Source organism: Agelaius phoeniceus, chromosome 4, assembly GCF_051311805.1.
Source record: "Agelaius phoeniceus isolate bAgePho1 chromosome 4, bAgePho1.hap1, whole genome shotgun sequence".
In the NCBI taxonomy this organism is placed as follows: Eukaryota; Metazoa; Chordata; class Aves; order Passeriformes; family Icteridae; genus Agelaius; species Agelaius phoeniceus.
Window position 1 is genome coordinate 12680128 of NC_135268.1, and position 22653 is coordinate 12702780.

A 22653-nucleotide genomic window follows, 5' to 3' on the forward strand; every position below is an offset into this window, starting at 1 on the left:
GCAGGGGATGTGGTTACTGCCTGAAGTAGTATTTGTGGCTGTGGTGTGTTCATATCCTTTGTTCCAATGTGGATACTCTCATTTGGTTTAGCTGGGCTAACAGACCAGCTGGAGGAATGAGGAGCAGAGGTGAAACAAGCGCTTCTAATTGTACTCGACAGGGAGTGGAGCTGCTGGGCTGAGCCTCCACAGAGCCCTGGGGCTGTGCAGGCAGCTCATTCCCTCGGGGGTGCTGAAGGCAGCCCATGATTCCTGCCAGGCTCCTGGGAGCAGCCCAGCTAAATCTCCCAAGGATGCAAGGCCGAGGCATCTGTCAGGGTCACAGGGCACATATGGTGCATGGGTGGGTCAGCCAGGGAGCCGCTGCTCAGCCGCTCTGCTCTGTGCCGAGTGGGACAGCCTGGAATTCTTGGCGTGCCTGGCAATCTGGGGCACTGCAGAAGTGCCTGTAGGCGTTAAAGGCTTTGGCACTTTGGAGAGATCTTATTTGTCTCCATGTTTCCAGCCTCACTGTTTCTGCAGTTCTCTGTGTGTCCTTGGCTACATCTGTCTCTCTGCAGAGATCCGTGTGTGTAATGAGTGTGTGTATCCAATGTGCACCCTGGGTGCAGTCATGGTCTGCATGTGTGGGATCAACTGGACACTCACAGAGTGGTTGTGGTTGGAATTGATCTCCAATTCCAGCCCCTTGCCATGGGCAGGGACACCTTCCACTTGGTTGCTCCAAGGCCTGTCCAACAGTTCCAGGAATGGGGCAGCCACAGCTTTTCTGGGCACCCCATGCCAGGGCCTCCCCACCCTCACAGGGAAGAATTTCCTCCCAGTATCTGATCTAATCTCAACCTGCCTTCTGTCAGTGTTAAGATCTAGTGGAAGGGCGAAGATGTCAGGCTGCAGACCTTTGACTGGCACTTGGTGCAGATGCTTTTAAGTCCCTGTTAGATTCCTGCACTTACAGTGGAGTGTTTTAAAGAAGGAGAGTGTCTGTCAAGAGACTTAATTTCACTGAAAGTGAGCGGAGAGGAGATTGTTTCTTTTCCTTCAATGAGGGGAAGGGGAGCTGTAACCTTTATCAGAAGAGATAGGGCAGCAGACGTTAGCAGGAGAGAATGGAAAGACCCTCCAGCAGATCATTATAATATGCCTTGGAACCAGGCTGCTTTTGCTGTTTTCAAGTTGCTTTGAGTTCAAAGAGGCGAAGACAGAATTTTGAAGGTGTTGCTTTCAGCATCCCTCTTTGGTGTGTTCCTTGGGAAAAGAGAGGAGCGTAGCTCACTTTGTCAGTGATGCCCACAGGTTATGTCTGTGGGATGGAGATAGCAACTCCAACCTCATAACCCACCAATTTGATTATGTAGTGGTGCGGGGGAGAGGGAAGGACTTGGCTTTTTAAGGAGGGGTAAAAAAGGGCATTTCTACTCGGGAAGGCATTGAGACATTTTCAGGGTGGGACGATTGTCCCTTATGCCCTCGCTGAGTAAATGTAGTGTTAACAGAAACTGTACATACCTGACAGCTATGTCCCTTGGGCCTGCTTCCAGGGAGTGTTTAGTCCGTCCCTCAGGTGGCACCTCACCCTGGTCCTACACTGGAATGTGTTGCTGTGATATCAGCTGTTGACATTTGGAAATTACTCCACTCCAGCTCCTCCCTGCTGCCTGGATCCACGAGAGGGCTCGGAGGTGGATTCAGTGCATGTTAGTTAGGAGGAGTTGCTTGGCTGGAAGTGCCCAGAAACGTGACCTGGCGAGCCAGGGGATTTGGCCAGGTCTAGGGCAGAGCATGAAGGAAAGCAAGTACCAGTTGGCTTTGCTGGGGGAGATCAGGAAGAGGCACTGCCCTGAGCCATGTGAGAGGACCCTTCCCATTCACTTAGAGCACTGCACGTTCCTTTCCTTGAAGGTAACGCTGTGCTGCTGTAATGCCCCTGTGAGGAGTGCTGGTATGTGTGACATAAACAGATTACTTAATAACCGATTTTGCAAGAGGGGAAAAGTAAAGCTCCACCTTATCCTGCGAGATAAGGTATTCTTGGCTCTCTGAGTGGAACTTCCCCCGGGCTCGCTGCCACCCTGGCTCTGTGGTGGGGTGGAGGATGCTGGATTTGAAGTCTGATGACTCCACTGCAAAGCCTGAGGAGCACCCCAGCTCCACGTGTTAGGAAAGGGGGAGCAGCATACCTGTTCTGCCTTCCAAATGATGGGCAAAGTAAAGGTTTCCATAGCACCTCTCAGCCCTGCTGTGGAAGTGAATTCAGGAGAATATGCTGTTAGGGGAAACTTTTCCTGGGTCCTGCTATCGTTGTGGCATTTACTGTTGTGCTCTGCAGAGAGGCTAACCCAGGGATTTTGTAACAATGTTCCATAACTACTTGTTCCATTTTAGCACTTTCCTCCTCCTTGCTTTCTATTCTCAACCCGGTTGTGTCATTGCACTATGCTGGTAGAAAGCTGTGTGATGCCATAAGCCCAAGATTAGTCCTTGGTGGCTGGATCAATGAGGAGAGAGGCTAAAAGGGCAGAGCTAACTGTGAACATCTTTACCTGTATTAACAGCAGGCTGACAGTGGGAGAAATGAGCTGTATTTGTCCATATACATGGATTTCTTTTTCTCCTCTCATCCCTGCCCTCTGTTTCTGATCCATGACTGTAGGCAGACCCTCCTTCCTTTTCAGAAGTAACCAGATGACCTGTTTCATATCAAAGTCTTTAATTGCTTCTGAAAGAAATGTGATTAAAAAATTAATCAGGTAAAATCTGATCACAGAATGTGCTCATTAATGTTCTTTGATACCCTTAATTTATATGTAGAAGCAAACCAGGCTGTGCTTTGCTTCAGTAAAACTGAACTGGGCTTTATTCCTGCAGAAGCCAAACTCAGAGGTCTCAGGCAGTGCCTTTGTGCTTTCCTTGCAAACAGCATCTGGCACAACTTCCCTGTGAGGATTGTGAGGCCCTGGCACAGGTTGCCACAAGAAGCTGTGGCTGCCCCATCCCTGGAAGTGTCCAAGGCTAGGTTGGATGGGGCCTGGAGCAACCTGGGATAGTGGAAGGTATCCTTGCACATGGCAGGGTCTGGAACTGGATGAGCTTTAAGGTCCCTTCTGACCCTGACCATTCTGTGATTCTATGAACTTGGGAATGACAGGCGGAGTTTGGAACCCAGGGCTGCTCTACACAGCTAAGTAAAAACAAGACAGGTGGTTTATATCTTCCCAGCTTTGAAACACCCTGATGAAAGATTTCAGGTCTTCATATTCTTTCCTTTCCAGCTTTAATTCCCCATGGCACTTTTCAGGAGAGTGCTTACTCTTGGCAGCGTCCAGCAGGTCATTGCATGGAATATTGTTCTGGTCATGTCGCTGTCCCTGCTCTGCTGTCAGCAATCAGCATTAGCTCTGAGGATGCTGGGTGCGCTGAGGAGGTTTTTGATGGCCACCCACTCCATGCTCAGTGAGAAAAGCTGCAGTCTGGGTTCAGAGGCTGATAAATGACTTGACATAAGGCAGCGATAAACTGGCTGTGCCAGCACGAGAAGTGGAGAAAACGTTCTAAGAGCAGCTGAGTCAATAGCTGGCATGGTCTGCCCATGGTGAGGGAAAGGTGGTGGTTGCTCTGCAGTGGTGATAAGTTTTGTGCCAGCATATGCTGAGCACGAGGTGAAGGAATGGGTTTCCATGCCATTCTGGCAGTGACTCGTTTTTCCCATCTCCAGTCAGTTTAGAATCACAGAATCATTGAACTTGGAACAGAGCTTTAAGATCATCAAGTCCAACTGATTGGAAACTATCATCAGTTCTCTGACCTGGCAGTGAAACTAGTTTTGTTGGGGCCCATGCCAGCTAGAAAGGTGGCCCTCACATGGCACCTTGCAGCCTTGGATGGGAGCAACTGCTCTCATTTCAGTCAGGATTCAAGTCCAGGCTTGTTTGACTGTCTGCTCTCATCTTCCTCTGCCCAACAGCTCTTTTTTAAGGTACAATAACACTGGATATAACAGTTCAGCGTGGAGATTGCAAATCAGATACAGCCTTTGCTCATTTGCCAGATGTGAGTCCCAGATGTGCTTGTGATCCTTCCTGGATTTTTCCAGGACATTTAAAATGAAAAGGTAACCCAAAACATGTTGGTCATGTTGCCTGGGCTGGGGCTAGGTAACACCAGGAGTGTTGTTCCCTCTCCCACCTGTGCTTCTCATACCAGAACTGCCAAAGCTGGGCTTAACCTGGAAACTGGTGCTAGGGCTTTAGCTTGCTGGTTTGAGCATCCTCCCAGCCTTCCTGGAGGCCTGTCCCCTCCTTTCCTTCTGGTGATGTTCCTGTTCTGGTAGCAGAACACCAGACTGAAATAGAGACTGAGAAGGGGCACAGGGAAGTCCTACACTGCCTGAAGGAAACGTGTGCTGCTGGGGAGGTGTGGGGAGCCCCTGTGTGGGCACCTCTGTGTGAGCCCTGTTCTGTTTGCAGCAAGGCCTTCCATCAGACACCTGTTCCAATAAAAATGCAGCCTTGGAATCGAGGGTCAGATTGCAGAGGGCTGGTTTGAGGCTTTTCCCAGAGAATGGAGGCAGCTTGGGATGCCTTAATCATCATACCACAGCTCTTACTTCTGTTGGAGCAGGGTCTCAATCCTGCCTGTACCTGTGAGCCTGAGACTGTTGAGTACAGCTTGGTACTCAATTAATTCAGTCTTGGTAATTAATGAGATGGAAATAGGAAAAGATTTTCAGCCAAAATTAGTTCTCTTGAGTGGTCATTGGAGCATTTTGGAAGGGGACATGATTTTAAAGGATGCCAGAAAATCCAAAGGTACTGTGCTTCCCAAGAGCTAAATCCAACAGTCCGGCACAGATCCCCTTCTTTGCCCTGTTCCTCAGAGCCCTTTGTTCTTCAAGTTTTCTTCAACTCTTCTTTCCATTGAAGCCAAGCAGTTCTGGCCAGATTAGATCAGATCACAGCAGGACAGGTTCAGTGGCTTTTATAACCTCTCACAGGTCCAAAAGAAGAGAGAAAGAAAAGCAGCTTACAGGGCTGTGGGTAAGAGTCTCGCAGTGGCTTATGTAAAGCTCAGGGAGAATACCCCCACCACATGTTCATTGTTCTGTCTGAACAATGCCCACCCCTTCGTTCATTGCCACCCCCCTGAATGACTTTGTTCCATCTACACAAGCAGGGTTTCTAAGATCTTCAGGAAGAAAATGGAAGACCTAATTTTATTTTATTTTCCTGTTTAGATATTTTTTACTTGATTTTTTTTTATGTGAGCTTCGTCTTTTAGAGCCATCCTGTTGCTCAGATCTAACTCATCTGTTACACATGCTTTGCTGGAGTGGCCTGTGAATCTTGTTAGGAATCTGGCAGGTCCAGTCTGGGTCATGGATCATCTGTTTGGAACAGAGGAGTGCAAGCTTTAGGCAAATGGCTAGGTAGACTTCCCTTCTGTCTAACTATAGCGTTGTTACATGCTAATGCTTTAGATCCTTTTTGAAGATATAGAAGTGCTAGAAGCCTGGTGTTACAGAAAAAGAGAAAAAGGTCTCCAATTTTCCCCACTGTGTTCCCCTGCACAGCTCATTCCCTGCCATCATAGGGATTTCAGTCAAGGACTGCCGGTTGAGAGATGAAGGGCAGTAATGCAAATATATTAAATGATCTTTGCACAAGTTCCCTCTTTGGTTAAGGAACTGCATGTTCCTTGCTGATGGTGATCCTCACTTGAATCTAAGCCATGAATTGGGGTTCTTCTATTGGAGCTGGTAGACTGGAAGAGATCCTTGATGTTTCTAATCTTGTTATGTCTTATTTCCTTTTTCTGTGGCATAGTAGCTCAGGATTGTCTCTCATGAAGCCTCTGTTTTATGTTTTGCTCTTTCCTGTCTCTCTCTCATGGCAGGCTCATCTCCTGATGGCATTTATCAGGAGGCATTTATCACAGGTCTGTGAACCTGCAGCTCAGCCTTATGGTTGTTGTTCCCATCGCCTGATGGATTCATGCTGACCCTTCTCCTTGGCAAACTGCCACAACACAGAAGAATTGGTTAATTTCATACTACTGTTCTTTATAGGAGAAGGGATTTGGATTTGATCGGTCTCCAACTAGTGCATTCAGTTTTGTTCAGATTTCCACAAAGTGCTCAGTGAATCCTTTTGCTTTTTCCCTGACTGATGGATTTTTACTTGCATGGAAAATTGGTCACTGGAATACCAGCATGTTTTGAAAACCCTGTGAGGACTGGTGGGTGAGCCTGGGGGGACTGTGCTTGGGCAGCCTGTCTAGAGGTTTGGTTTTCCCTGGAGACTCAGTGTCTCTGTCCATGTGCATGAATAGGAATAGGACATGGCTCTTGCACAGTGCTGGGGGAGGTCCTTGTGTTCCTTGTTTCTGCCAAGGTGTGAACAGCTCTCCAGCGTGGGGTGTCCTGCTGGCTGTGCATCCCATCCTGGGAGCACAGAGCAGCTTGTGGCCTGGAAGGTGCAGCTGGGTGGGGTGCAGGTGCTGCCCCTCTGCTGCTGCCAGCACCTGTAAAGGCCTCTACAACCAGGTAGAGCTAAGGGCACCCGGCACGTGACGGCCTGGCCTTTTGTTCTTATTTCTTGAGCTGATTTGAAACTAAGCAGGGCTTAGTTTGGGACCTCCTTAGCGCTACTTTTAGTATCTCCCCTTTAAAATGGATCATCCCCCTGATTTATTTGTCCTTCTGAGCCGTGGGCTTTTTTTTGTATTGTTAATTTTCTTTGATTCTCACACAAAATAAGAAGCACCTTTTGCATGAACCCCAGGTTGGAAAAGCAGCTGCTCTAAAGCACACTGACCTGGCTGTGATCCTGGCCATGTCCTGGCTGGTGCCACTTCTCTCTGTGGGCTTGGCTGTGTGCTGGCACCTCCTTGGGCACAAAACTGCCATCTTCTGCTGACAAAGCACGTGGCGCCTCTGGTGTGACTGCAGAGCAGATCTCTAGATGTTACATGGAGGGGGACACCTGGGGCTTTCCATTCCATCTGGGAATAAGACTGATGGCTGGGCTGTGAAAATGGGCTGAAAAGGTCCCACCTTTCATGGAATCACAGAGTGGTTTGGGTTGAAAGAGACCTTCAAGGTCATCTCATTACAACCCCATGCCATAAGCCTCTAAGCGACATAGCTAGGGCATCCTGAGCAGAGCCCATTTTTCAGGTGGCCCAAAATATCTGGCCAGAGTTGGTGGGGAAGATTTTGGCTTTGTGGCCAGTTGTAACCACATAGGCCTGTTGCAGTCTGATCAGGTTTAATGTGACTCTCCCTGTTCTTTGCAAAGGAGTCTTTAAAGGGATAAAAAAGGGCTGGGTGAAAACTGCTAATGCTCAGCTTATTTTCAGTCCTTTATACTTTTTTTAATATTAGATTTTGATCTTGTTTTCTTCTAAGGTGCCAGCGTGAGATTCTTTATGGGCTGGTCTTACCACGCTCTGAGTCTCAAGAATCCAGTCATGTGGAAAGGATTCCTTCTTAGATGTAGCAGGCAGACTTTATCCTTTGATTCCGTAACTTTCAGCTCCTGTCTCCAAGTGACTGAGTTTTGGTTTTGCTGAGCAAAAACCATTCCCTAGTACCCTTTTTAAAAAAGAGCTAGTGCTTAAAAATGGAGAGGATCATAATCAAGTGATCTCTCAGAATGGTTGTGGTTGGAAGGGGCCTTGAGGATATTTAATTCCACCCCTCTGCCATGGGCAGGGACACCTTCCATTAGACCAGAGCGCTCCGAGCCCCATCCAAGCTGGCCTTGATGATGATGATGAACTGATATTCCTGCAGGCAGGGAGGGAGTGCTGCATTTCACAGAACCTCAGCTGGGTGATACACAAGTGGGTTTTCATCAGTAGAGCTGATTCAGGGAGTCTCCCATGCCCCAACTCCAAATCTGGGTGCTGAATCATGAACTTATTCAGTAGCTCTTAGTAAAGCAAAAGATGCTGTTTTAACCGAGTTTTCCAGAAGAACCTCCCTGATGATGACTGCTTTTTGTTTTGTTAGTAATCAGATGACACGATTTTGTTGTGAGCTTGGGGCACAGTAAACATTCTCTGTGGTCGCAAAAGTCAAAGACTTCGGCTACGGTCCGTGTAAGTCCAAAGAGACCCCAGCCCACTGTCACTGAGAAGAGAGCAGGTGCCACCGGGACCTGCAGCTCTGCATGTGCCTGGTACAGCTGGGGTGTGAGTGTTGTGACACAGACACTGGTGTAACACAGTGGTGCACACAGAGGGTGTGGGTGTCCTGGGGAGAGCCAGGAGGAGTTGTGCTGGGTGTGCAAGAGGGCAGGGTTGGTTACCTGAAGTTTAGCACTCCGTGCTTCCCGTCCTTCCCAGCTGCAGGATCCTTGCAGTGCCTGTGTGTCACGTTGTGTTTTCAGGCACTGGTTCTCATGGGAAAGGCTGGCTTCCCCCGGTGAGTCGGAAATGTCCCAGGAGCCCAGAGCATTGAGAGTATGTGTCAATTGTTTCCTCTCAGGCGCTTTGGGAAGGGAGCCTAGGAGATTATCTCAGCATTTGGAACAATATAAACAGATGCCAAGCACTTCAAGTACATGGAGAAGGAAAATGTCTTGCTTGGCCACCCTGAACGGTCGGGGGGTGGGGGTGGGGGCACAGCAAGGAACATTAAATAAGTCTCTGCCTTCAGACTAGGGGAAAGCAGCAAAGTAATGCAGATGTTTGCCTGCGTATATACAAGTGAGTTTCATATTACCAAAATCTGTGCTGTGCACACGTGGTCCAAAGATTAAAGAGATTGTCCACTTCTGTTGGCAGCATATTAAAGTATTAAGACTGCAGGCTCACTATGATGTGTTTCTATTATCAAGCTGACCACAGAAGTCAAGTGATTCAAAGGGGAATGTTGTTTAATGTAGATACCTTTTGCATCAGGCTTTTGGATGGAGTTTTGGGTGTGAGAATCCCTTGGGAAGGGCTACCACTGCCCTGTCTGTCTGGAGTCACCCCCACCCTCCAGCTCCTGCTTGTGCTCAGATAAGATCTCCCCTTCCCTGTCCCCGTGCTCAGGCCATCTGCCACGTTAAAGCTGATGTTTCCAGTTGCTGGAAGAGCTTTCTGGGTTTCCTTTGGCACGCAAGAGCTAAACTGGATCTTCACGTGTCTGTCTGGGAGGTCTTGCTGCAGATGTCTCTGTGGCTCTGCCCTTTCCCTCTGCATTGTGGTCCCATTCCTCGGAGATGGCCATTCTGACAAGAGGCAGCAGACACAGAACCCTGTTATGTCACTGTTCCACTGCCTGAGTTTGAACCCTGCTCAGGTCCAGAATCCTCTCTCTCTCTCATCTCTGGAAGTGTCCAAGGCCAGGTTGGATGGGGCTTGGAGCAAACTGGTGGTAGTGGAAGGTGTCCCTGCCCATGGCAGGGGCTGGAACAAGATGAGCAAACATGCAAAATAAAGGCCTCACAGCTGGCCTCAGGAGTGTGTGGAATTTGAAATGGCAAATCAGGGTTGTTTTTCATTGGCAAATCAGTTAGTTACAGAAATGGAGTATTTTGTGCCTGAAATTTCAGTTGTTCAGTCACCAAGACTGGATTTATCATAAAGAGGAATTAGAGACACATGTTCAGTTTGTGGGTCATTGATTCAGATGAATTTGTTTACTCAGTCTGTTCATCTGAAACTCTCCATTTGGCCGCTCTGGGATGGAAATGGGGAAACCAAACTTGGTCCCAAGTACAGAATCCAGCTCTCATTTCTCAGGAGTTACTTCTGTAAAAGCTGCCTTTATAGCTTGCAGTGAGATGTCTGAATGATCTGGGCAGAGAAGATGACATCTAAGTGCTTTCTGTAAGCACAGGATATTCATCCCAAGCTGGCAGAAGTGCAGAAAGCCCTGAAAAGAAAATATTTCTATCAGACACAAATAGGCACAACCATTAGCAAATGTAGTTGAAGTGCTTTGGTTTGAGATCCCAAACCAGCCTCAGTGCAAGGGCATCCTTGGGATTTACAGCCAACATATGTGCTTTGGTTTGAAATCCCAAATCCCAGTCTCAGTGCAAGGGCATCCTTGGGATTTACAGCCAACATACAAGATTTGGCACTTCTTCTGTTACTTGTTAATTTCTATTTTAGAAAGTGTCAAGTAGGAGTTGATAGGAGCTTGTGTGAGTAGTCCTTCCTCCTCTGCTGTGTTATAACAACACCCTAATGGTACTTAGAGCATGGACCTCTATAGTGGCACCTGTGTAAGGTACCTAATGGTACTTTGGCACTTGTTGTACAGTGGACTACACAGTCAAGTGATGTAGATTTTGTTGGTCTAAGCTCTTCAATTAAACTGAATCACTTGGCATGAGGTAGTTGTTAAGTTCAGCCAGTGTATTTGGTAAAACAAATGGAAAAAATTAGTGTAGAATGTGTTTGAAAAGCACTCTGTTCAATATTACAGAATGAGTATGATAGCCTTCTGTGGGGTTTATTTTTGTATTTAAATGAGTCACAAGGACAACAGTTATCAGAGTCTGCACTGGCACGTGCTCTCAGAAATGATAGGATAAAAATACTTCTCCAAACAGTAGCTACAGAGCTCCAAGCTCACATCTGGAGACAAGAAAAACAGGATTAATTAATGTTAGGCCAGCTAAGAGAGATATCTCACTGGCCTTCTGGAGTGAAACAGGGATAGGACAAAGAGTAACGAGTTCAGACTGAAAGAGGGGAAGTTTAGGTTAGACATATGGTGAGGCCCTGGCACAGGCTGCCCCAACCCTAGAAGTGTCCAAGGCCAGGTTGGATGGGGCCTGGAGCAACCTGGGCTAGTGAAAGGTGTCCCTGCCCATGGCAGGGTTTTGGAATGAGGTGAGCTTCAAGGTCCCTTCCAACCCAAACCATTGTGGGATTGGGAGAAATGCAGCACCCGTGGTGCCCAGACTGCACAGAGCTGAAGTTAATGTTGGTGTGCTTGTGTTCCCCAGGTCACCACACCATTTACATCGGGGTCCATGTGCCGAAGAGCTACCGGCGGAGGAGGCGTCACAGAAGAAGAGCTGGGCACAAAGAAAAGAAAGAAAAGGAGAAAATCTCGGAGAACTACTCGGACAAATCAGACGTAGAAAACACTGACGAGACAAGCAGCAGCATCCTTAAACCACTCAGTGAGTACTGCTTCCACTTGTCAGTCCTTACAATGTTCTGTTCTCTAGGGGTCTGCTCACGGAGGATGAAACTCGAGCCACAAAAACAATGGTCTCACGTTGCAGGGTTGGAGTGGTCTTACCCAGCTGCTGTGCCTTGGAAAAGGCACAGCCCAGAGCAGACATTTCATCCCTCTGTATCACCTGAGTTGGCCCCTGAGGGATGCCAGGCAGGAACAGGCTGAATGTTTGAAAAGCAATTTGACACTGTGTGTAAAGAGATAGCAAGCAAGGGCGCAAAGACTGAGCAGTGCCTAGGTAGATCTATTGCAGCTTCTGCCCTGGCTCTGGTACGTGCACATGCTCTGGAATTCCAGCACCCCATGGTTTCAGCCTCATGTGTCACTAACTTGCAGTGCTAACAGCTTCTTTCCCTTTGGTAATTAACCAGTTTTAGGTTTTGAAAACAAAACGGAGACTCAAATGGAGCTTTGCTGTATGTTTCAGTATCTTTAGGGATTGAATATCTAAATATTGACAGGCAGGTGAGATATGTTTTGGATGTCCTGTGCCTCTATTCCCACCAGAATTGTTAAGCAGAGGACAGTGACCTTTAGCTGGTGCCATCATTGTGCAGAGTCACAGGGTTGCATTCCCCGTGCTGTATTCTCTGTTGGCCACAAACTTGTCCTGAAATCTGGGAGATGGCTGCTTTGGTAGGAGCAGAGGGGAGATGGGAAGGCTGATAGGGTTGTGTATAGCAGGGCAGGTTGGGATGTGATATAGCTTAGAATATTCAGGCTAATTCTAGATGGCTGGAGCTTCATTTCTAAGTAGAAAAATGCTTCCTGTGTGAGAGATCCATACAACTGCATCTTGGATTGAAGAAATAATTCATTTCTCATTTTGAAGTCGTGTTGCTGCGTAGTTGCTGTAGATAGAGACAGTAACATGGGGCAGGCAGATCAGTCATGTCTTTAGCCTGGTTACCATCTTCAGAGAACAGCACCTAGAAAGGAAGGCAAGTCACAGATTCCATTTGCTCTTCCCAGCTCTTGTTCCCTGGTTGTCCCAAAGAAGGTTTTTTGTCAGTGCTCAGATACCAGGAGTTGGTTTAACCAAAAGACATAATTACTTCAAGAACTCAAATGTTTTAAACTTTAAATATAAAATGTTTATGTTTACACCTCTGTTCTTTAGCATGCAGGTTACCAAGCCTGTAGAAATTTTTTTTGCTTCTGAATGTATCATATCCTAGGGGAATTGTTTCCATGGGCTAAGTGTGCCCGTGTTTGAAAACCCATTTCTTCCATCAGGTTTTCATGTCCCATCAGGTTTTCATTTTGCCCATCATTGTGTCTGTGACATTTGAGGAGGGGTTTGTGGTGTTTTTTCTCTTCTGTTGTTTCTATGCAGGTGTAAGTGCAGATAAGAACATATTACTGCAAGTAAGAAAATGCAGTCTTCCCATCACTTTCAATCTGCAGTTTTCCCATAGGCTTTTCCACCCTGACTTCCTTGCACTGCAGATTTTTTGAGTGGAATTGCATAAATATTCCAGGTGTCCCATGCAGTAGCATTCATACCCCATCCCTGTGCCCTTTTCTCTGTTGTTCAGCAGCTCAGGTATCTGGATACTTTTCCAGGTCCTTGCAGGGACCTGCTGTTTCATGCTGGTGGCCAGATCTTTTTACGAGCTGGCTCAGTTAGCTTGGAGCTCTGTAAAAGAGAGGGATAGTTCAGATTACTGTCTTGAATTACAAGTTACTTCATATCCCTGGGCTTTTTCCTCTTCTGAAACTCCTGTCTTCAGACATGACCTGAATTTTGTGTTTCCCACCCTTTCTTTTGCTTTCTGAGATGCCTTTCTTTTCTTCCCACCAGCTGTGTCACACAAGTGTGTCTGACAGAAGCCCGTTTCTCTCTGGGCAGCATGTCCCAGTTCAGGCCGGCATCCAGTGCTGGCAATCCTGGCAAGAAACCTCAGTTACAACCCTGGCGTTTTAATTTTCATCCCATAATAGGCATTGATTGAGGGATGGGTGGCTCAAATTCAGTTTCAAAAGAATTTTAGAAACTAAGAGCTGGGAAATATTGCACAGCAATTTTAATGGAATTGGGAGAAAGCTGAAATGAGCTGTACTACATATATTTAAGGCAGTCAGTAGAGAGTGTGGAATATCAGATGCTGAAATAGATGTGAGGGCTCTGTGGTTTAAAACAAGCAAAATCTGGTCTGACATGAAGAAATCTCAAGCACTGTGAGTTTTGGTCCAACATATCTCAGTTTAAGAAATCCCTAATTTATACAAAGAGCTCCTTCTCTTTGTATAAAGTTCATTTTGCAGTTATCACCTTGGCCAGTATTAGACGCTTGTCAGTTCAGCTTGGGTATACAACTGGTGATTTAGTTTATCTTCTAATACAAGAACAAGTATATAGAGCTTGATTTACAAAATCTTTAATAATGTAGTTGTTAAAATAATTTGTAGAAGTTCAGGGAACAACTTGATTGTCCTGTATATTGAGAGCTTTGTTTTTCCTGAGTAGAAAGCTTAAGCCAGTTGTGATTTGGTCCATGACTTGGAATTCTTGATCTGTCCCTAAGGACCACGAGCCCAAGCTTCAATATCTTACCTGAAAATGATTTCTCAGCTTCTTGGATGAAAACTCTGCAATTAGACTTAGACCAAGTCTGGGTTTGACTCACTGGGTCAAGCTGCTTGCAGCAGCTGAATCTGATGGAACATGTCCATTGATGCCAGCAAGAGAATAAACAGGTCCAGAAATGTAAATCTTCCCTAGAAAAGTTTTGTTCCAGTTCCAAACCAGTCTATTTGTGCCTCTGTGTTTGGGAATTGGTGCAGTCTGGAAATGTCAGCCCTTATATTTTTTTTAGCCTGTGCCCAGCTGAGCCAAACTCTGGTAGTTCTAGACAACCTTCAGCTCTCCCATCTGGAGAGAGCTGGGCAGGTGGAACGTGTTAAGATCCGTTTTATCCTAAGGAAATGAGTGCTTGGGAACCATGCCTCCTTCACAAATCCAGACAGGGATATTCTGACAGACTGAGGAGGAGGCAGGAAGGCAGTGTTCCCTCTGCAGAGCCCTTTCAGGACATTCCAGGCCTGCGGGGCTGTCTCTGCTCTCAGGGAACTCTGGCATTCATGCCCTGCTTCTCAGGCAGGACCACAGATGATGACAAATCCTCTTCCAGGTGAAACATCCCAGCACCTCTGGTCTAAAAGCACCTCCTTTAACCCTCTAGCCTTGGTTTCCATTTAGGGCCAGTCAGGAGCAAAGGCTTTTTAGGCTCTGCCTCATGGGTCAGCTGGTGCTTGTGTCAGCACAAAGAGGATGGTGTAGTTTGCTGCTACTTGCAAGGGATGACACAAGGGAGGAACAAGGAAGGCAGATCAAGTTTCTCTGAGTCCATTTCCCTCTTCCTCATTCTGTATTACCAGTGTGCAGAGATTTTCCCATGAGGAAATGCATCTCCACTTGATCTGGGAAGGGGTTTTTTCTCATTGTCTGGTTGCCCTCCAAGTCGCTTTGGCTCACCTCCCTGGCCCAAACCCAGGTGCTGCAATACTTTACTGACTTTTTGAAACCCCTTGTGGTTCTGAGTAATTCTTACTTCCAAGGAGTAGAATTCTCTTAGTGCTTGCAGCCCTGAAGAGAGCAAAACCTGATTTTTGTCAGGTGTCAGAATGTTGCCATGTTGATAAATATAACTGCAGAATCTAAATTTTGGAATAGCTAAAAGCAGGGGTAAGAGGACCCATATAAAGAGAGAGCGGAAGGATGAAATATGAGAGCTTTTTAAAGGTTTCTAGTTGGCTCAGAGAATTCCTCTTGCACCCACCAGCAGTAGTTCTTAAGGGTTTTAGTAAAAATCCTCTCTTGAGCCCTTAGATGTGGGTTTGGAGGAGCACTTCTCCTGTTTGCAGGGAGTAATTTCATTAAGGTGCAGTTTGAGGCTTCTACTGCCATTCCACATGGAGTGCATATCTCCCAGTGAAGGTGAGGTTTTGGCTGGATGGATCAGATTTGCACTGGAAGCAGGTAAATTCCTGGTCCTGCTTCCCATCTTGGAGTGCCTGCTTTGCTGGAAGAGTTTATTGTGGACAATGTCCCATTTCATAGGTGGCCCAAAGAAGTGGTGGATTCCTTATCCCTGAAAGTGTTCAGAGCCAGGTTGGACAGGGCTTGGAGCAACTTGGGGTAGTAGAGGGTGTCCCTGCCCATGGCATGGGGTTGGAATGAGCAGACCTTTAAGGTTCCTTAACTATTCTATGATTCCCAGAGAGGAATGCCAGTCTGACTGGAAGGGTCCATTCATAAAAAATCAAATTATTTCAACAAGGATATTTAGACATCTCTTTAGGAGTGCTCAAGCTGGGTGTCTACTTTGAAAGTTCATTAAGGCAGGTGCTATAAATAGCAGGAGAGAGCTACAGGATGGAAATACATGAACCTACTTAGCAGAGCAGATGCAGCACAGTCAGGGCTGTGTCAAGAGTTCTCTTTCTGTTCGTGTTACTGGATTTTTCAGCCATCCAATTTCTTTCCTGACTTTTCAAGACATGGGGTGGGATTTTCCAAAAGCTTTTAGCCTCAGCTCACCTCAGTGAGAGCACTGACAGTAGTTGACAAAAACCAGGCAGGATGACCAAAGCTTCATTGTTTTTGAATTGGCATTTTGTATAGGGAAAGTGGTCAGGGAGACTTTGCTGTGAGTAGGAGGGAATTTTGCTGTGAGTAGAAGGGAATTTTTCTGGTTTGGTCTTTGAGAACTGCACGGCAGGCTCTGGACTGGTCCCAGGTGCTGGGGTCAGTTGGAACAGGCCTTGTTCTGCCCCTCCAGTAGTGCTTGGGTCCACTGTAGTGCAAGTCCAGAGATGAGTTAAGCACAGAGCTAATTACTGCTTGCCTTGCAGACTGCTCTCTGCGTAGCTAGGGCCCGCTGGGGCACTGGCAGGGTGCAGCTGGCAGTGTCCATGGGAAAGGCCATGGGAAGGTGCTTGGGGCAGGCAGGCTGCGGCAGGGCAGCTGAGGAGGTGCTGACACAGCCCTCGGTGCAGCCATTCCCACCCTGCTGAGGAGGGCTTGCGTAATGCGCAGAGACGCTGATCCTGGCACTGGTGGGATTGGTGGGATTGCTGTCTGCCCATCCTGCTTCCATGGTGGGCAGGGCCTGACAACCACAGGCTCAGAGGGGTTTGGCCTGGAAGGGACCTCAAACCCACCTCCTGCCAGGCCCTGCCATGAGCAGGGACACCTTCCACTAGCCAGGTTGCTCCAAGCCCCATCCCACCTGGCCTTGGACCACTTCCAGAGGTTGGGTGTCTTGTAGCGTCCCTGGGCACCCTGTGCCAGGGCCTCACCACCTTCACAAGCAAGAGTTTCTCCCTGGTATCTAATCTAACCCTGGCCTGTGGCGGTGTGAAGCCATGAGGATGCCGGTGGTGGCAGTTAGGACTTGTTGAGGTGTGGGAGTGACAGAGAAGAGGCTCATGTTGGAGGGGGTGCTTCCAGCAGCAGCTAAACCTGGCTGCCTTCACCCCTTGCTTACTCCAGCTCTTTTTCTGGGGGAGGGTCAGGATGGCATTTTTCTTGTTCCTGTGGCCTCACTGCAAAGCCCCACCTCCTGCTGAGGCACTTGGGCAGGATGAAGGGACATGCTGATATGAGGTTTGGTCTAGACCGTGACCCATCACCCTAGGCAAAGGCTTTCCTTTTCTTCTTGGCAAGAGTACAGGCTTTCACTCGGACAGCTAATTTTAAAAAAAAATGCTCTTTTTACAACAACCCTTGCTTAAACTTGTGAGGTTTTTTTCTTTTTTACTTTGATTTGTGCATGTGCCAGTCACATCAGGGCTTGTTACAAGCACTTCTGTTTGTTTAAAACCCTTTGCACTTCCCTTACACTGACTGTCCATCTCCTTTAGGTAAATGCAGAACATACAGCATGGAGCTTTCATTCCTTGCTCATGACAGCTTGGAAAGGAGGTCAAGTTTGGATTTTTTTATTTGCTTGCAAATTCCAGATTTCTGGTGGGCGTCCTAAAAGGTAGAGCTAAACGTCCTCCTTCCTTAGGTGTGTCCTGAGGCTCCCAACACAAAACCAGCAAGTAATCTGGTTATTAAGACAAATGCTGAGTGCCTCAGGTACAGGGATTTATTCTTTTCCAGCCCAGAAAAGTCTGGGAGTTGGGATTTTTTTGAAGTTGTTTTTCAGAGTGAGGTAGGAGAGCAGGAGCAGTTGTCCCTGGGTGAGTTATGTGCACTTACTGATTAAAGCCCTAAACCCATGGGCACGGCTCAGGTACCTGTAGAAAGCCTGTAGGCACACAGTTTGTGGTCATTGGGAGTGGGGCTGTGGCTGAACATCATCCCCAATGGGCTCCAGCTGTGAGCAGCAGGTGAGCATTGTTGAGGGTAACGAGCCATGGAGTGTCCAGGGGCACTGACCAATCACCACAGGGAACAGAGGGCACACAGGTGCAGTGCATGAACCATGAGGGGTGTACAAGGTTGGGCTAAAGAACAAGATGGACTGATGCTTGCAGCCTTCTGATGTGGTAATGTGTTGCTCTGTATGGGCTGAAGCTCTGTAATGGGGTGGTGGCACTCCCTATTGTGGCAGTCTCAGCTGTGACAGATGCTGCAGCATATGTTGTGACAGAAGCCCCCATGTGCAGACATGCTCGGAGGTGGCACGTGGCATCTGCACTTCCCCTGCCACCAGCAGCCCTTTGGCTGCTCCTGGGAGCTGCTCTTGGAGGTCTTCAGAGGGACAGCTATGTCAGGGGCCTCATGCAGGTGAAAATGCATCTCACCCTAATGCAGCACTGTTCCCCACGCTCTCTGTCTTGTCTGTCCTTCCCCAGGCTCTGAAGTGCCACCAGATGCCCTTTGGAAGGGACTGTTCAGCCACATAAACCAGCCCAGGCCTATGTTTGCCATTGTGCATGGTTCCTCAAAAGAAATCAGTAGTGCAGGCTGAAATTCCCTGAAATTCCAGCTTGACTTGTTCCTTGTGCACTGTGTTTCCAGTAGTGCTTGTGTCACTCAGTGTTTGTCAGTTCCCTCCAGCTGCAGCCAGGCTGCTGGGTGCCTCAGGTGTCATGGAGATCTAGAAGAGTCTTGTATTCCTAGGATTTCAGTGTTCCTGGGCTGTGATGATGACAGAGTGGTGCTGGGGAGCAAAAAGGAGTCTGCTGTCATGTGCCATGTGAAACTGTCCCAAGAGCCTGGTCATGGAATATTGTGGCTGTAGAGGGGAGTATTTTCCACCTGTGCAGAGAGCAGGATGAAATTTTTCAGGTCTGAATTCTTCAGGGATATCTGGATGTGTCTGAAAGGAGCAGCCCCTGGGGGGAGGAAGGGGGAATGAAATGGAGAAATGATAAAATGATAATGGGCTTTTGGTAAGATTTATTCCTGGGGGCAGTGCATTTAAAGGCACAGTGCCAGCTCTTCAGGGAGCTTTTAAAACTCCACTCCTTCCATCTTTAAAAAACAGCCACAGCAGTTGCCGTGGCAGTAACACCAATGCAGACAGCAGGGCTGTTGAGCAATTCCACTTAGGTTGTTGTCAACTTGAAGTGATCAAGATCCACAGCCCTGAAGTGAAAAAATTAATTTGAATAAGAAGTACAAACACTTCTTGCTGCCCTTTTGGCTCTCACACCCAAATGCTTTTTTCAAGAACTGATAGAAATAGTTTTGGGGTGAGTTAAAGTTGAGATTCTTCTATAGCTGTAACCTGTTCTTGGGAGAGGAGTTAAATTCCTAAACCCCAGCTGGTTAATATTAAATTAATCGTGGCAAAGTTTGAGGTGAAATAGCAAGAGTTATTTGAAAAAATTGGTCTGGGCAAAACAGAGAAATTGTCCTCTAAGGCAGCTTTAGTCTCAAAATCCTTTGGTTTTGGGGTAGGTCTAAGTGACACAGTATTTTAATTTACTGGTCACTTCTACCTCAATTAACTGCATGTTTTCTTAGATCTATGACTAAGCCTTCCTTAACTTAAAATGGTCTTTGCTGCTTTTTTCCTGACCAGGCAATTCTCTTAGAAATCTCCCTTGGCCCAAGGGGACACAATTAGTCATGTAGATGTAGAAGAAAATAATTCAATATAACCTTGACATGGTATTTTAAGCCACAGGGTGTGTAACTACTTGGTGGATTGAATGTGGTTCTTCAGCTTCAGCTTGAAACTTCCTCTGTGTTTCAGCACAGATACCAGAAGAGATGCCTTTGGGAAGATTTTATGGGGTCTTTATTCCCACTTTGTCAGGGTAGGCTGTTTATGTTTTAGAGTAAAAGAGAGGCTGGTTCTTTTCCTAGTGTGGGGAAGACCTGCTTTAACTGGAGCTTGCTGTGTTAATCTTGTGTCTTGAACTGATGATAGCATGTGCCACTATAATTACTTAAGCCACCTTAATGCTTTGCCTAATTCTGTTCCCTGTGTTCACGTGAAACTGCTAAGGGACAGAAAAGTCCAAGGAATTTACCATGTGGGGAAAAAAATCTCCTTTAGAAACATTTTGATTTGAAGCCAGAGCTGTTTCTCCAGCTGAGAAGGGCTGAGTTGGGGATATGATGGTTGGCACTGCAAAGCTGCCCTTTTTGGATTACACTCCATGCAAATCTGTTGGACAGTATGGGAACAAGCCATCCTAAACTCTGCATTTCTCTGAATATGTAAACAGGGGTTTATCTTTTACTGTCAGTATAACCAATACCTGGATTTTTGTCTCTGAACCCTCCTTTGTGTTTTCAGTTGCCTCTTGTGAACCTCATTGAATTTCTCCTGTTGGTACCATTTCAGATGTTGATCCTTGGTCTAGCTGTTCTTGAAGCTGGTGTCTATTTTTTATTATTATTCTTTCACCAGTAAATTGCTCATCAGCAGAGCTGGGGTAGGTGTGCTGGTCACTTCTTGCTTCTGCCCTCAGCAAGGGGCAGGAGAGGCCTCAGAGGGTCAGGATGGGTAACAGGGGGGCTCTCAGTGCTTCCTGCAGCTTGGAACCGAGTCTCCTCTCATTCCAGGAGGGGCAGAGAATTATGTCCATGACCTACTAACCTCCAGTTGGGATTGTGGCTTTGGGAAATGAGTGCACAGATGGCAGTGCTGGGATGGCAGCAGATGCTGATCTAATGAGTGGAATCACTGAGGTTCCAGCAGAGTGGTGGAGAGCAGTGCAGGGTGTCTGTGGGAGTGCAGGGCTGCTCCCTTCTCCCTGACACCAGTACTTTCTGAGCCCTTCCCCTTTTCACTTGGCTCCCCCAGTTTATCTTCTCCTCCAGTTCGAGCTGGCACAATGACAATGCGGATGACTTTGATTGCACAGGGAAGCTGTTAGGAAATTAGATGATTAAGAAACATTTGGAGGGGGAACCAGAGATCTTGAGGCCAAAAACCTGCTGTACCCTAGTGCCAGCAGGCTAGAATGACCACAAGGGAGTGTTCAAAAAGAAAAATCAATCAGTTCATACAGATTACTGAGCTGATAGCAAAGGGCTCTCCCTGCACCCCTATGGACGTGGCTCCAGCATGGATTTTGTGTAAGAGTGAACCCTGAAATAAATACATTTGTCATGGTTCAGGAGCACTAAACCTCAGTGTGCCTTTGCAAATGCTCTTGAGGCAAGGCCTGTGTTCAGGCTGTTCCTTCCACAGCAGTGGGTCGAGTCCAAGGACCCACTCCGGGGTTTCTCTTTCTGGGGAAATGATGGTAGTGTGATCTTGCTTTGAAGTTTGGAGCAGATGCTGTGTTGTGGATGTGTTCATGCCTTGAAGAAACAGCAACTTATGGAGAGGTGCCCTTCTATCTCTTCTGACTTTTATCTCTTTGACTTCCTGATGAGCCAAAATCAGCTCTTTTAGCTGTGAGTGAAGGACTGGCAGCCAAAGGGCCACCATGAAAGGAAATGGAAATTGAGATTTCCATGTCAAAAACCTGAAGAGTAAACAAGATAGGGCAGAGAAGCCTCAGCTCTAGTACTTGATCATTGAAAATAATTTGCTTTTTTCTTTGTTAGTGTCAGTCATTTCCTAGAAAAATTGTATATTTGTTAAAACAAATCTGTGTGATATCTGAAACAAAATCCTTGAGAGCTGTGGGCTATTCTGCTCAGCTTTGAATCCTGTTCTGACATCTGTTCAAGCAGGGGAGAGTCTTTGCTTGGATTTATTTGCTGATTTCTTACCCACTGAGTGAACTTTAAAATAATGGTATTAAGCACATCAGAATTACGCGTAGGAAGAACTTGGTCATCTGCAAGCTAAAGAGGAAAGCAGATGTTAGCTGAGATGTAAGTGGTTCTGCATAGATGTGTTTGTACTTGCATGGATGGATTTATGTCTCAGAAAAGGCAGAACCCTTGTGGTGCCTTTTTCTTCTGTTTGGATACCCCTGGAAGGGCATTGTAGGCCTCAGCAGTTACATGGAAATAAAAGTATGCATAAATCAGCAGAGCCTTTCCTGCTCTTTGTAAGAAAGCCTAGGAATGGACTAGTCCCAGCCTGAATGTGGTACTGGGATGTGTTCAAGTCTTGCTTCCAAGTGGAGACCTTGATATTTAAATATAGTAATGGGAACCGAGTTCATCTGATGGAGCAGGGGTGTTTGGTTGAGCTCTGAGCTGAGGGTGTGTAATACCCTGGGAATTGCATGGCTGGCAGGAAAGGAGGGGTGTTCTGAGCATCCTGACCTATGGAGACCTCCAGCAGTTCCCCTCTGTATTCCTGCTCTGAGGGCAGTTCTGTAACAGGCTTGGCCTTCAGGCTGTCAGTAATTACCCAGCTCCTCTGTGTTGAAGTGGTGATGCAGGAGATCAAATCCATGCTTTCCTTCCTTGGAACCAAATTTTCCTGCTTGCAAGCTGCACTGAGTGGAGGGGAGCTGGGGGGCTGAAGGAGGCAGACAACCTAGGTGTCAAATCCCATTTGATTGATTTGAACCCTGCTGGCTCCCCCTAGGCCACCTGGACATTCCTCCTTGGAAACCCACTGACAGGAGTCTGCTCACAGTGCCTGGCCCCCGGGAGCCAGCAGGTGGGGTTTGACAGGGGACGGATGGTACTGAGGATGGATCAGCTTTGTGTGCACGGTACAGGGAGTGGGGACAGCAGCTGGCAGGGCTGCGACCACAGGTTCTTGGCCAGGGAGTGCTGGTGGCACTGAGGGACTGCTGGGGGTGGCTTTCAGACACGTAAGGAGCTCCTAGGATGTGAGTCAGGAGAAAAGGACACGACTGAAGAGCACCACTCTCAGGGAAGAGCAGCAGAAAGAGCTGGCTGGAGGTGGTGAAACTTGATGTGCTCGGTGCAGAGAGGGCAGGGAAGTTATTCTGAAACCATAACATTTAGATAACCACAAGACTTAGATATCAAGGCTCTTAGCAAGTGTCCTGCACCAAATCTGGGCAGAGATGGGTGTCACTCAGACTGGGAGGAGGTAAAGGAAGGTATTCCGTGGGCTGGGGTCCAGATGAGTGAGTGTCTCTGCAAGATAGATGAGGTCCTGTGTATTCCC

General features: G+C 47.2%; 1 protein-coding gene across 5 annotated transcripts in view; it reads left to right on the plus strand.

The window, feature by feature from the left end:
• The window catches only part of SLC4A4 (solute carrier family 4 member 4), a 117314-nt gene that overhangs the window by 19904 nt on the left and 74757 nt on the right, over positions 1 to 22653 (plus strand). For all 5 annotated transcript variants that reach the window (XM_077176844.1, XM_077176841.1, XM_077176842.1 and 2 more), the window contains exon 3: positions 10950 to 11129. In XM_077176844.1, coding sequence (XP_077032959.1) covers positions 10950 to 11129 — 180 coding nt within the window. The remainder of the gene's footprint in view (positions 1 to 10949; positions 11130 to 22653) is intronic.